General features: G+C 44.9%; 1 protein-coding gene across 1 annotated transcript in view; it reads right to left on the reverse strand.

The window, feature by feature from the left end:
* Positions 1-5592: 5592 nt before the first annotated feature.
* The window catches only part of ECHDC2 (enoyl-CoA hydratase domain containing 2), a 39872-nt gene continuing 31896 nt past the window's right edge, over positions 5593-13568 (reverse strand). The window contains exons 9-10 of the mRNA XM_073593508.1: positions 7031-7078; positions 5593-6060 (exon numbers count right to left, since the gene is read on the reverse strand). Of these exons, the coding sequence (XP_073449609.1) occupies positions 5983-6060; positions 7031-7078 (126 nt within the window). The 3' untranslated portion in view covers positions 5593-5982. The remainder of the gene's footprint in view (positions 6061-7030; positions 7079-13568) is intronic.

The raw sequence follows: 13568 nt of genomic DNA on the forward strand, positions 1-13568 counted from the left end.
TCCTCCACCTCAATATCCTAGCCGCTCACCTCACGTTCTGACCCCTGTTTCACCAGAAGGTCAGAAAAAGCAGGTTCCCTCTCAGGGATATAAACGAATCAGCTGGTCATGGAGCTCCTATTCCGTCCGTGCTGCCTCCGGCTGATTAGGTGGATACCAGCCACTACAGATTCTTTCAATGGGGTCCGGTGCACATAGGAACAGAAAAGGCAAAATCGAGTGCTCTCTGTATATCAAAATGGTTTATTTCCTCATAAAAACATTAAAACGTTACTCACAAACTCAGCACTTGAGCAGTGCGGGCTCAGGATGCATAGAAACGACAAGATGTTCGCGGGATGACGTTGCCACTGTCACTGTCCAGTTGACTTTGTTGAGGTCCTCCTGGACCAAATCCAGAAAAACATCAGCCACTTATTTTTCCGGAATTGGGGCATGGATGTCGATCTAATATTAGGGTTAGGGTTCCTTCTCCAGGGTGTGATATCTGTGGGTTCATCATCCTCTGATGATGGTCCAGCCTCCTCTAATAATGACACCAAGTGATCAATGGCTACTGTGTCCATTGGGTGAGTTTCCCCGATGGGATCATTGATAGCTTGTTTCCCCCGAGTAGAGCTCGGGGAAACAACTCTTCTCAGGAATAAGCAAAGGTCTTTATAGACCTCAAAGTGATCCATTCTGGATGTAGGTGAAAAGGACAATCCCTTTCTTAGGAGTTTATGATGTCTTTCTTCGAGTTGGAAATCTGAAAGGTTAACAACCTTCATGTCATCTGGGGTAGTGGTGTCTGGTATAGGATTATTTAACGTGAATGCTTTTGGCTCCCGGTAGTGGTGCCGTCTCCTTGTATTTTCCTCTCCCTTTTCCGCCTTCTGTTGTGCCTGCTTTGCCTCCTTTTTGGATACCCCTGGATTGAGGTGGACCCTCTAGTTCCAGTAGATCGTTCTCTAAAAAAGTGACAGAGCGATGGGATTCATCTTCACTGCCGGAGAATTGCATACCAGCACTAGTATCAGGTCGTGAGGGAAACCTGCGACGTGGGGCCCAGCTTCTGCTGCCTCTAGGGGTGAGGTCAAAGATCTCACCTCTAGCCCAGTTGTCCAGGTGTCTCTTAAATTTGGACCGTTTGGTCAATTTAAATTTTTTTTGTGTTTTATCAATTTCTTTTTTAAGGAGGTCTTTGAAGTGATCAAAATCAGGCATATGTTTGAGGGGTTCAAGTTTACCACTACTCTCAGCCATTTGTGTCCGTTATGTTAGTAGCTGCTCCTTCTCCTCCTCAACTATAAGTTTCATAACCTCTAGCCCATGATCGATACATTGTTTTCTCCATTTATCTAGGAACCTCTCGGTTTGTAAATGGGTGGCAGGGAGTACCTTTTTCCTTAAACTTCGAGGGATAATCCTATTACTAATATAGGATTCAAGTGAGAGTATATACCATTTACGGTTTAGTGATTCAATACGTTTTTTAGGTTCCTTGAACAGGGGTTTAACATCATTCTGTTCCTGCGTTACAGTTTCAGCTGTATCCAAATTAAAAGTTGCTTTTATTTCATCATCAAACTCATCACCTATTACTAATGCCATTATCGGGTGCAGATGAGCAATCAGTCTCACACTCATACACACCTGTACATGAAACTCTACTGGTCTGAGGGTTAAGAGGTTTTATGCCCTGAACCTAACAGAACGTAGAGGTGACTTTGACACAGTCCTGTTGAGGAAAGAAAAGTCTTGGATATGCAGGCTAGATACTTTACAGCCTAAAGCACTGAATAATGAACTAAAGCCTTAAAGTTTTCCTTGAGCCATAATAATTTCTCAACAATAATTTTTCTAATTATTTTTAATAATCTGCCTCATTCTTCAAATCGCCATTTAAGTGACTGGGGTTTATCTATTCGTACTGAACCTAACTGTTCTCACCTGGTCATCCATTGTTGACCCAAACTCATACCTTTATCTCATGCAGATGTGTTATGGTTATATAATGTAATTCCATTTTTGTCAGTATAAAGACTGTTTCCACACTCTTCCTTTTTATCCTTTGTCCTGTTCTTTTTAATCTCTGCAATATGACTTGGCACCACAAGATGGCTCTAAAATGAAATCCTGACATAATTGCTACGTATTGCACACTCATCCCTTTAAAAAGATGGAGATACCTGACGCCGTGCTTCCTGACGAAGCGCGCGGTCACATGTGCGAAACATGTTGACATAGGCAGCGCCATCTCTACCCCACTTTCCACCATGCGTTCCAGCAAGTGCGCGAGATAACATCGCACCGCCACCTTTGCTTGGACGGACTGGACAAGCCTGCTTTGCACCTACTTACGGGCTACCGTAGCCAGCATACCTGACACATGATCGGAAGCTTTTGAGCATTGACGCTCCACAACAGACTGCCATTGACGCTGACTGACTTTTCCAGCTTTCACCTACATGCTGATCTAGCATTCATCTGCAGGTGGTTCTCAGAGGGGAACTGGCTCCATGTACAACGGCCACTGCAGCCATCGTCCTTTGAGTGGTGAGAGCCCTCGGACAAATAACATCCTTCTCTTACTCCCCTCCTACTTCCCCTCTGACCCCTGCTGACATTCAGTGAACCTATTCTTAAACTGAGCACTGTTTGATGTGTTATGTTTGGTCAAGGAACTGTGAAGTCAATACATGCATATATAATATGCTTCATAATCAATCCATCCTTATATGCCCAAATTATTTGCTTTCCATTCAGTGATTTCTTCTTTTTTATGCTATATATGTATCATTCAACTGGCAGCCTGCTGAAACCACTACAAGCTGATTGATCTTCATCACAATATAGGCTACGGACCCCCAATTTAGCCTTATATGTTTGACTTACCTGTTAAGTCAATCTGTCTATACTATAATTGCACAAGTCCACTACATTGACATGCAGTATATATAGTGTATTATCTTTGACCATACAGCACCAAGTATCTACATTGGCTTTATCTACAGCAGCACCATTGCTTCCTTTCTTTAGCTGGTTCATGCATGTGTGTGTGTGTGTGTGTGTGTGTGTGGGGCCCTGAGATTGGCGTCATATTGTGACAACGTTGTCATTTTTCTAGATGTGTTTTTATTGCGGGGTGTTCTTGGGGGGCTCTATATTTGTAAATTAATAAAGCTATTTCTTAATTAGATACTTCGTGATTGATCCTCCATTTTTGCTGCTTTGGGACATCTCTTTGTTCCATCACCATCAATTTTTCATGTTAAAAATTTTCAATGACAAATATGAGGCCCGGGCCTTTTGGGGGCCCGCTCGGGGCTATAGCCCTGGTCAGCGCCCCCCCCTCCACTTCCAACGCCACTGGGGGGGGGGCACCCAAGCAGGCTCGGCGTGTCCATTCACACACAGAGCTGTGGTTGACAGCAGCATGAGCCAGTGGCCAATGAGGAGGGAGAGCCCCCGAAGAGCCGGGGCTCTCGTGCACATCGCTGGATTGCGATGGGTCTCAGGTATTGGGGGGGGGGACTGGTGGGTTGCTGCACAGATAAGGTTTTTACCTTCATGCATAGAAACTATGAAGGTAGGAAACCTTGAAACTTTAGAACCACTTTCAGCTCATCCTATGACACTATAACCTGGAATATACAGTATATACACATAATAAGTGCACATCAACACAGAACAACTAAAATCAACAATAAAGTTAAGTGAACAGTTGAATATGTGAAAGTCTTCGAGGTGCTTGAAGAGAAAACTAAGAAAGGTAAAGCATTCTGCCATATACCAATCAAGTGAAAATGCCCTCCACCACAGGTAACAATGACCTCTTAACAAATAATATTGATCCCTGTGACAGAGATCAAGCAAACATGTTGATATCAAACATCCAGCTAGGTGTCATGAAAGACGTCCTGTTAATAGAGTTGCTGGCGGAAGATCTGTGCACAGAATTCCTGTTAATAGAGCCAGTGGGTGCGCACTGGCTCGAACGGGCGCACGTGTGTGTGCGCGCGCGATGGTGTGAACGGGCGCACAAGGGTGCACGACGGTGCGAGCGGGCATGTACGGTCTGTGCGCGGGCACACATGGGTGTGCGCGCAGACGCGCAGTGTGACAGCGCTTGGCGCCAGGAGGCCTATTTAAAGGAGCCTGTCAGCATGCTTTCTTGCTGTCTACAGCGTTTCCTGTGACCCTAAGCTACTTGTAACCTGCCTACCTGATTCCTGTCTACCCGGCCTGCTCCTGACTACTCCTGTTTGCTGCCAGTCCCCGACCCCGGCTTGTTTGACTACTCCCCTGCCTCTTCCTATGGTTTGTTCCCTGCCTGCCTGTTGCCGACCCGGTCTGTACTCCGACTACTCTTCTGCCTCCGTCTGGTACCTGCTCTGCCCGCCAGTGTTGACCCGGCCTGTCTGACCCTGCCAGTATTTTTGCCAGTGTGCTGCTGTTTCTCCTCCCCGAGCTCCTTAGGCCTCATGCACACAAGACGCTGTTAAACTCGCGTTCAGAGGCAGTTGGACAACTGCCCCTGAACCCATTCAATGTTATCCTATGTGTCCATGTACACAGTCTCGTTTTTTGGCGTTTTTAGGCAGTTGCGTTTAACCTTGTTTTTCCAGAAGCAAAAAAATGGCCTCAGACGCAAACGTTTTCCATGTTTCAGACGCCAAACGCCCGTACCGCGTTTAGCCGCGTTTGCGTTTTATATGTTTTTTTAAAGGAACATTTTACGACCCGACTTTGGGGCCCCATATCTCGGGGCCACTTGTGCTAATACAGTGGAACTAACACTATAACATATCCAAATTTGGGGTTCCTAGCACCAAGTGGCCCCTCAAAGTCAGGTCGGAAAATGTCATTCTCTGCTGCAGAAGTGCTTGACATTTTGCAACCCGAATTTGGGGCCCCGTATCTCCGGGCCACTTGGTGCTAGGAACCCCAAATTTGGATATGTTGTAGTGCTAGTTCCACCAAATTTGGGTTCCTATCACCAAGTGGCCCCGAGATACGGGGCCCCAAATTTGGGTCGCAAAATGTCATTCTCTGCTCTGCAGACGCTTCTAGACGTAAATGCGGCATGCAAACGCGGCAAAACGGGCGTTTCTAAATGCCAGTTTCAGCTTTTAAAAACGTGTTCAGCAGAGTTTGCACCGGCGTCTCGTGTGCATGAGGCCTTATGCAGCTGAGAACACAGGGTATGTAATCACTTATAAAAAGGGGAGGTATTTAATTGTATTTTAACGTTTTTATTATATGTAGTCATAAATGTTTTGCCTTTCATTTCTATTTTATCTGAATGGATTGTTTTACAAAGTGTGGGTTTACATACAATATACTTTATTGGCTGAACTGAGGATTTCTATAAAGGTCAGAGGTAGCATGGCAGAAGTATTGTTGTGAATGACCACATATTTACATTGGAGTTTATGAATTTCGGAAGAGATTACGAAAAGCAAGGTAAAGAACATAAACATGAACCACAAACTACTCGTATTTGGCCCCGTTAAAAGTGTTTGGTTTGTTCAAAAAGTGCAAGAAAATGGATGCTGAGAATAAAAGGTACAAAACCCTGAAAAAAAGAAAACAAATGCAGTCACCACATCTAAGGACTGGTAAGTTGTAATAGATTACAATTTGGTTCTTGGGTATACAAACAAAGCAATTTTTTAATAGGTTTTAATGCAGTTGCGAGATTTTAATGCTGAAGTTCAGAAAGGAGGCAAAGTTTTCCAGTCCATCCCACATCACATCAAATTTGGTGCTGTGATAAAGGCGTGCTCATTGTACTGATCCGATAAAAGAGAGGCCTAGGATAGGAGCACTAGACTGACACTTGAGGCTTGTTTTGCTGGTTGATCGCTCAGTCAGCTTCTGTTGTAATAGTCAATCGGTCATATGCTTACTACCCCCACTGCAGTGATCATTTTTATTACGTCCTGAACAAAAGTTTATCAGCTATAAATTAATGTGAACTTGCTGATCGTAGGATCCTTATTCTCCCTTATAGTGAGGCGGACGCTTCTCCTGAAATGCCGCCATGCCTTCCACACGATCCTTGGTAGGAATAACCTAAGGGACATGACATTGTTATATCAAATGAAACCGTTTATTTTACTATTCTATTTTTTCAGGACATAACTTCACAGATTCCAATTCAATCACATAACTATTAAAGATTTGAAGTGGCTGTAAACCTTACACATGAAATATGAACAAAGGATATCCCTCTATAGTGTGTACTTGTCTTAATTAAGATCACTAAGTGTCATTTCTGTCTGGTGCTTCGTTCCTCTGCTAATGAGTCACTCCTGACACCAAGAGAATAAAAGGTGACAGGGGATGGATCTCCAGCTGATTGACAGGCTCAGAGTTCCTGTGTGAAGGGGGGTGTATCCCTTCCCCCCAATCGGCTGTCAGGCCTGGTTCACACACCTATGCAGTTGATACGCATCCCAGGTGCATTTTGCGTTTTTCAATACTCGTTTTTGATCCATTGAAGTCTACGGAACCAAAAACACAACCTGCTGGGCCCTGGCCCTTTCCATAAAATACACAGATGTGAATGTGACCCATAGGAAACCATTTTAAACTGACTGTAGTGTGTTTCTGCAAACTTGAAAACACACTAAAAAAAAAATTGCATAGGTGTGAACTAGGCCTCATCACACTCTTCACTGAGCCCTGCAAGGTGTAACTTCAGCTCTCCGCCCCCCCTTGTTCTGAAATATTACACAAGGTATATAAATTCTGGACTTTGAATGAATGTAGTTTGCAGTTTGAAGAAAACTGTAGATAAACAGGTACAACTTTTATAAGAGGATTTGTTTAATCTCTTTGTATCACCTGAGGCCAGTCACTTCACTGGGTATATGTAAGGGTTTACAACCACTTTAAACCTCTTTTTATCTTTTTTTTTTTTTTTGGTCATATAATTCTGGCCTGTCGTCTTGGTGGGACAGATAACCGTCTTGGCCTGGGACTCAAAGAGGTAAATATCTGAAAGTACTGTACATAGTTCTTTAGTATTACCAACACTTACCTGCCCATAGCACATTCCTTCAATGGCCATTCCAGATGCAATATCCACCTGCCAAAACATAAAACTCCATCAAGCCCACCAGTAGTCACCATGGAACTCTCATTAAGGAACTGCAGTCTGCTCACATAATTTGTAATAAAAACATTTTTTGCCATTCTGAAGTTTCCCTCCAACCACTTTGCATATTATTTTATATATACTGTGATTCTGTACTTGCCAAATATGCTGCATTAATCTCCCTCCACTAAGTCTGGCTGCAACCATTTTAACTGTGGGCAGCTGCTGCCTGTTCGCTTCCTGGATTTACACAAACACACACCTCCAGCTCTGCAGCTCTCATTGCCCCTCGCATGACTCATCTCCCCTCCCTTCCTGGCAAACTCTCAGGAGAATGAGAGAGAGAGCTGTGCATGATGTCATAAGCCTAGGCTTTTTTCCAGACAAGAAACAGGAAGTGGGCTGTATAAGGTATTTACTGGCAGAAAAAAATGTTTTACTATCCAAAGTTAAAACAACAACAAGGGCAGAAGATTAAATAGATGGAAAGATGAAAAAATGACTGAAGGTCCGCTTTATTACAGAACACTGTACATGCACATAACAATTATTGGTCATTTCAAGGAAAATTTGGAAGCCACCTATTTCAATACAATTTAAGGTTCCTTCCTTCCACGGGATTAAAAATAAAACGCTTTGCATGCTTGTTTATTACAGACCTATGATTTTTACACCCTTATTTTTTTTACTTATTATGCCTAAAAACGTCCAAAGACGGTTCGAATCTCGGCCAGTTCAGCAAGAACCAGCCAAGATTCAAACAATGAATGGGTAGACTGTTTGTACCCAAGCTGAACAACTTGGGTACAATCAGCCTGCCCATACATGGTTTAAATCTCGGGTGGTCCCTGCTGAACCGACTGAGATTCAAACTATGTATGGGGCAGGCTGATCGTACCCAAGTTGATCGATCAACCTGGATACAACCATCATGTCAGTTTTTTCATGTGATTATTGCCAGCGGCTGTAGCTACTAGCAACAATCACTGTGTGCTCTATTCCCCCACCCACTCTCCCCTCCCCCTGCCGGGAGAACACAATAGCTCTGTGGGAGATGACTGTGTTGAAGTGGGAATCAAGTGATTTTCCTTCCTGCAAAAGAAAATCGCTCCATCTATGGCCGGCTTAAAGTGATTGTAAACCCTTTACAACTACTTTTGACTACAGGTAAGCCTATAATAAGGCTTACCTGTAGCTACCCCAGATATCTCCTAAACCTGCACGGTTTAGGAGATATCCTCTGTATCAGCATGTGCCAACGTCATCGGCACATGCGCACTGACGCAATGGCACGTCCGTTAGCTAGTATGCCTTTACCAGCGGCTCCCGCGTGCAGTCGCAGGAGTGATGTCATTGCGGCTCCGGCCAATCACAGCGCCAGAGCCCGCGATACCCGGAAGTAACTCCGGGAGCGATGTCCCTGGCCAGAGCGGTGTACAAGGATCGCTGTGGGGGCTTTGATCTAAGGTAAGTAATTCATAATGAGCTAGTATGCTATGCATACTAGCTCATTATGCCTTTGTCTTGCAGATTTTTTTTTTTCTGGTGGGTTTACAACCACCTTAACTCTTGGCTCTCAGCAGTCACCTGAGGTTTGATAGAAGCCTGACCTGCTAATCATTGTGTATTGTCAGCATTAGGCAGCAACTGTGCGACCCATTTGACTTCTCAACTTTCACTCTCACATCATCAGAGTCGGTACAAAGGGACACATGTACATGTTTTATAGGTAGGTCAGCACTGTTATTTTAAACTGAATATTAAGATTCCTGCATAGGTTGTTCTCTTTAATATATTGTGTTTATACCATAGCAGTCTCATAAAAAAAGGGAACAAAGTACATGGAGTACTTTGTCTTATCTTCCTACATGCTGTGGAATTATAGCTACAGTGCATCTGGAAAGTATTCACAGCGCTTCACTTTTTCCACATTTTGTTATATTACAGCCTTATTTCAAAATGGATTAACCACTTCAATACCCAGCCAGTCAAATGACGCCCACAGATGGGATCTCCCATCCTGGGTGGGCGTCATATGACGTCCTTGGCTTTCCGCCGCTACTGCGGGCCCCCGGGGGCAACGCAGAGCGGCAATCGGGGATCCGGCGTGTCCCTCAGGACACAGCCGTTCCCCGAAGGGGGGTAATGGAGCGGCGGCGCTTCGGGAGCAGCGTGACCGGCTGTGATTGGTCACTATGCAGAGCTGCTTGTGTAGTGGCATGCGCGGCGATCGGGGCTGAGGCTTTTCCCTTGGATACAGCCCCGATCAGGGTAAAGAGCCAATGAAATTGGCTCTTTACCACGTGACCAGCTATGTCCAATCATAGCCGGTCACTAAATGTAAACAAAACACCAGTGTGTAACCACTGTTGCTGGGTTCTCCTCTTCACACACCGATCCAGTGTGAGGAGGAGATTGGCTAACAGTGAATTACATATTACAGTACCCTATATATGAACTACTGTGCCCAGATTGCCCCCCCTAAATAAAGAGGACCTGTCATCTAGTACCTGTCCATGTCCATCAGGAGTACCTGAGGCGGGTACTCTGGTGGCGGGTACCAGAGTACCCGCCACCTCACCAGAGTATCTGCCACCAGAGTACATACAGCCACTATGTCCAGAAAGGTGTACACCCCAGAAGAGGCATACCAAATACTCAGTCTGACCGATGAGAGCAACGGGGAGCTCTCACCGCTCAGTTCTGATTCTGATTCTGGTTCGGAATATGAGCCCCCCGAAGGCAGCACATCAGGACCCAAATCAGAGGAGGAAGCAGTCCGTCCAAAAAGAAGACGGTCTGAGCACCAGGCAGCTACCAGCAGCGCCAACGGCGGTAGACCCCAGGAGGGGAGGCCCATACAAGTGCTGCTAGACCCCAGGAGGAAAGGCCCAGTACAAGTGCACGCCAAGGAATTAGGGCCCAAACCCAGCTTCCAGATGCCTTGGCAAACCCATTGTGGCTGCCTTCTAGCACAGGGTCAGCCACGATCCCGCCCTTTTACAGCAGGTCAACACTGCAGGTTTTTCCCAAATGGATTTAGATTTTTTAAATGTATTTTTCCCTGATGAATTAGTTCAAGGCATCGTGGACCAAACCAATCTTTTTGCCCAACAATTCATTGCAACCAACCCCAGCTCCAGCTATGCCCGCCCTTTTGAATGGAGACCCCTAACAGTGGTGGAGCTTAAATTGTATTTAGGCTTAACGCTCAACATGGGGCTTACAAAAAAAAAAATGAAATGCATAAGTATTGGTCGACCAAACCCATGCACCATATGCCAATTTTTTCATCGGCCATGTCCAGGTCCCGATACAAAATTAAAATGCCCTTCCTGCATTTCAGTGACAACTCACAGTGCCCCCCCGAAATCACCCAAACTTTGATAAACTATATAAAATTCGCCCCCTAATTAATTTTTTTTCCAAGAAGTTTACCAAACTTTATGTCCCTGACAAAAACATCTCTGTGGACGAATCCCTGGTGCATTTCATAGGCCAGCTGGGAATCAAGCAATATATCCCCAGTAAGAGGGCGAGGTACGGCTTGAAGCTCAACAAGCTCTGTGAAAGCGCCACCGGTTATGTGCACTCATTCCGCGTGTACGAAGGCAAAGATTCCTAGCTCCAGCCCCCTGAGTGTCCATCGTACATGGGAATAAGTGGAAAAATTGTTTGGGAGTTGGCATTCCCACTCCTCCAAAAGGGGTATCACATTTACATGGACAACTGTTACACCAGTTTGCCCCTTCTCCACCACCTATACCTAAAAAAAACAAAAAACTTTGGCCTGTGGTACAACAAGGAAAAACTGAAAGGGCTTCCCACAGCGTCTTGTCACCACAACGCTACAAAGGGGGGAATAGACAAGCTTGAGGAACGAGGAAGTGTTGGCTGTGAAATGGAGGGATAGGAAAGATGTGTACATCATGTCCACCATCCACCATCCTCGGTGGAACGCGGTCCTGTTCGCAAGCCTTCCTGTATTAAAGAGTACAATAAATTCATGGGGGGGGGGGGGGGGGGTTTAAATGATCAAATGTTGCAGCCCTATCTTTCAACACGAAAATCCCTCTTCTGGTACAAAAAAGTCGCAATTTACTTTTTTCATTTGGCCCTTTTGAATTCTTTCATCATCTACCAAAAATCAACGGAAACACCCACCACCTTCATAAAGTTTATTGAAGACATTGTCACTGCCCTGATCTACCAACAAGTATCCCCCCCAGAAAGCATTCGCTCCGATTGTGCCAGCAGACTACATGAGCGGCATTTTCCGGTCCATATTAAACCATCAGGATCTGGAAGACGACGCCAAAAAAAATGTCGGCGGGTGTGCACCAAAAGAGGAATTAGGAAAGACGCCAGCTTCCATTGTCCCGACTGTCCCTCCCAACCTGGCCTTTGCATCGGAGAATGCTTCAAGCGATATCACACTCTCGAAAACTATTAGCCCATATTTCTAATACTGATATTTCCCCTTTTCAATTTCTGTCCTGCATATTTCCCTGATGCCTTAACCAACCATATCATTGTCTTCCATGTGAACTGACCCTGGCCTGTTTCCCGACTATGCCTCTGCCTACTGTCTGCATTGTTTATCTGCCATGTTTCTGCCTTTCACGTGAACTGAACCTGGACTGTATCGACTATGCCTCTGCCTACCGTCTATTTCTGCGTTTCACCTGCACTGACCTTTGCCTGTTGACCATGTTTTAGCCTGCCCCTTGGATTGATCTTTCACCCTGCTACACAGGGGTCTCACATATGTGAGGGGCTCCAGAATAGTGTTCTGAGTTCAGAAAAACAGTTTATGATTAGGGTCTGGTTGTCCGGAGGCTTCAAAGCGATTTGAGTGGGAGAAGCCTCTACCCCTGTCCCTATTCTTTCCTGACCGATGCCCTAAGCTTGATGGTCCTGCCTGCTCCCTAGACAAATACTCTGACTGTGCTGACCATACCTCTGCCTGCTGCATGTACTAACTATGGACAGTATTCCTGCCTGCTGCATGGACGATCCTTTGATCCTTTTGCTGCTGCTGACCACATCCCTGCCTGCTATCTGGACCAATGCTTTGGCTGTGCTGACAACATCTCTACCTGTACTGACTATTCCTGCCTGCTGCCTGTTTTGCTGTCCATGTTCCTGCCTGCTGCCTGGACCAATGCTCTCCTCTGTGGACCACTGCACTACTAAAACTGCAGGTAATCTTTTCTTTACCCTTTGCTCAGCAGAATGTATTTTGGTTTGTAATTGGTATGTACAGTACATGCTATGTGTTAGAAATATGAAGGGCCTTCAACAATGTGAGAGGTTGGCAGGAATTTATGTGTGTGATTTATGCTCCTAGAACACCTGACAGTGCTACTTGGATGTTGGGCCTCTGTATGTGGCCAGGCTGTGTAAAAGTCTCACACATGTGGTATTGTCATACTCAGGAGGAGTAGCAGAATGTATTTTGGGGTGTCCTTTTTGCTATGTACATGCTGTGTGTTGGAAATATCTTTATAAATGGACAACTTTGTGTAAAAAAAACGCGTTTTCATTTTTTTCCACATATCCCAAAAACTTCTGGAAAAAAAACGAACCATTTAAAAGACTCAGTATGCCTCATAGATTATACGTTGGGGTAATTTTGTGGGCGTTTCCATTGTCCCGGTGCTCCAGGGTCTTCAAAACTGTAATAGGTGGTTGAGAAATTAGATGTGTAATTTGTGCATGTAGAACGCCTGACGGTGCTACTTCAATGTTGGGCCTCTGTATGTGGCCAGGCTATGTAAAAGTCTCACACATGTGGTAGCACTATACTCAGGAGGAGTAGCAGAATGTATTTTGGGGTGTCATTGCAAGTATGCATGTGCTGTGTGAGAGAAATAACTTGTTATTTTGACAATTTTGTGCAAAAAAAAAAAAATTTTCCCAAGAATTGTGGGAAATGTATAAACTTGAGTATAAGTCGAGTTTTTCAGCAAATGTTTTTGTGCTGAAAGTGCCCCCCTCGACTTATACTCGAGTCAAGCATTTTTCTGCAGCAAAAAATTTCATTTTCCAAACTGAATTTGGGGCCCTGTATCTCAGGGCCACTTAGTGCTAGGAACCCCAAATTTGGTATGCAAACCCAGTGGAACTGGTAACATAACATATCCAAAGCTGGAGTTCCTAGCACCAAGTGGCCCCGAGATACGGGGCCCCAAAATCGATTCGGAAAATATAATTCTCTGCTGCAGAAAAGTGCTTGACATTTTCTGAACCAATTTTTGGGGCCCCCGTATCTCAGGGTCACTTAGTGCTAGGAACCCCAAATTTGGTGTGCAAACCCAGTGGAACTTGTACCATAATATATCCAAAGCTGGAGTTCCTAGCACCAAGTGGCCCCGAGATACGGGGCCCCAAAATCGATTCGGAAAATATCATTCTCTGCTGCAGAAAAGTGCTTGACATTTTCTGAACCAATTTTTGGGGCCCTGTATCTCGGGGCCTC

The sequence above is a fragment of the Aquarana catesbeiana genome, linkage group LG07 (assembly GCF_042186555.1).
Source record: "Aquarana catesbeiana isolate 2022-GZ linkage group LG07, ASM4218655v1, whole genome shotgun sequence".
Lineage (NCBI taxonomy): Eukaryota > Metazoa > Chordata > Amphibia > Anura > Ranidae > Aquarana > Aquarana catesbeiana.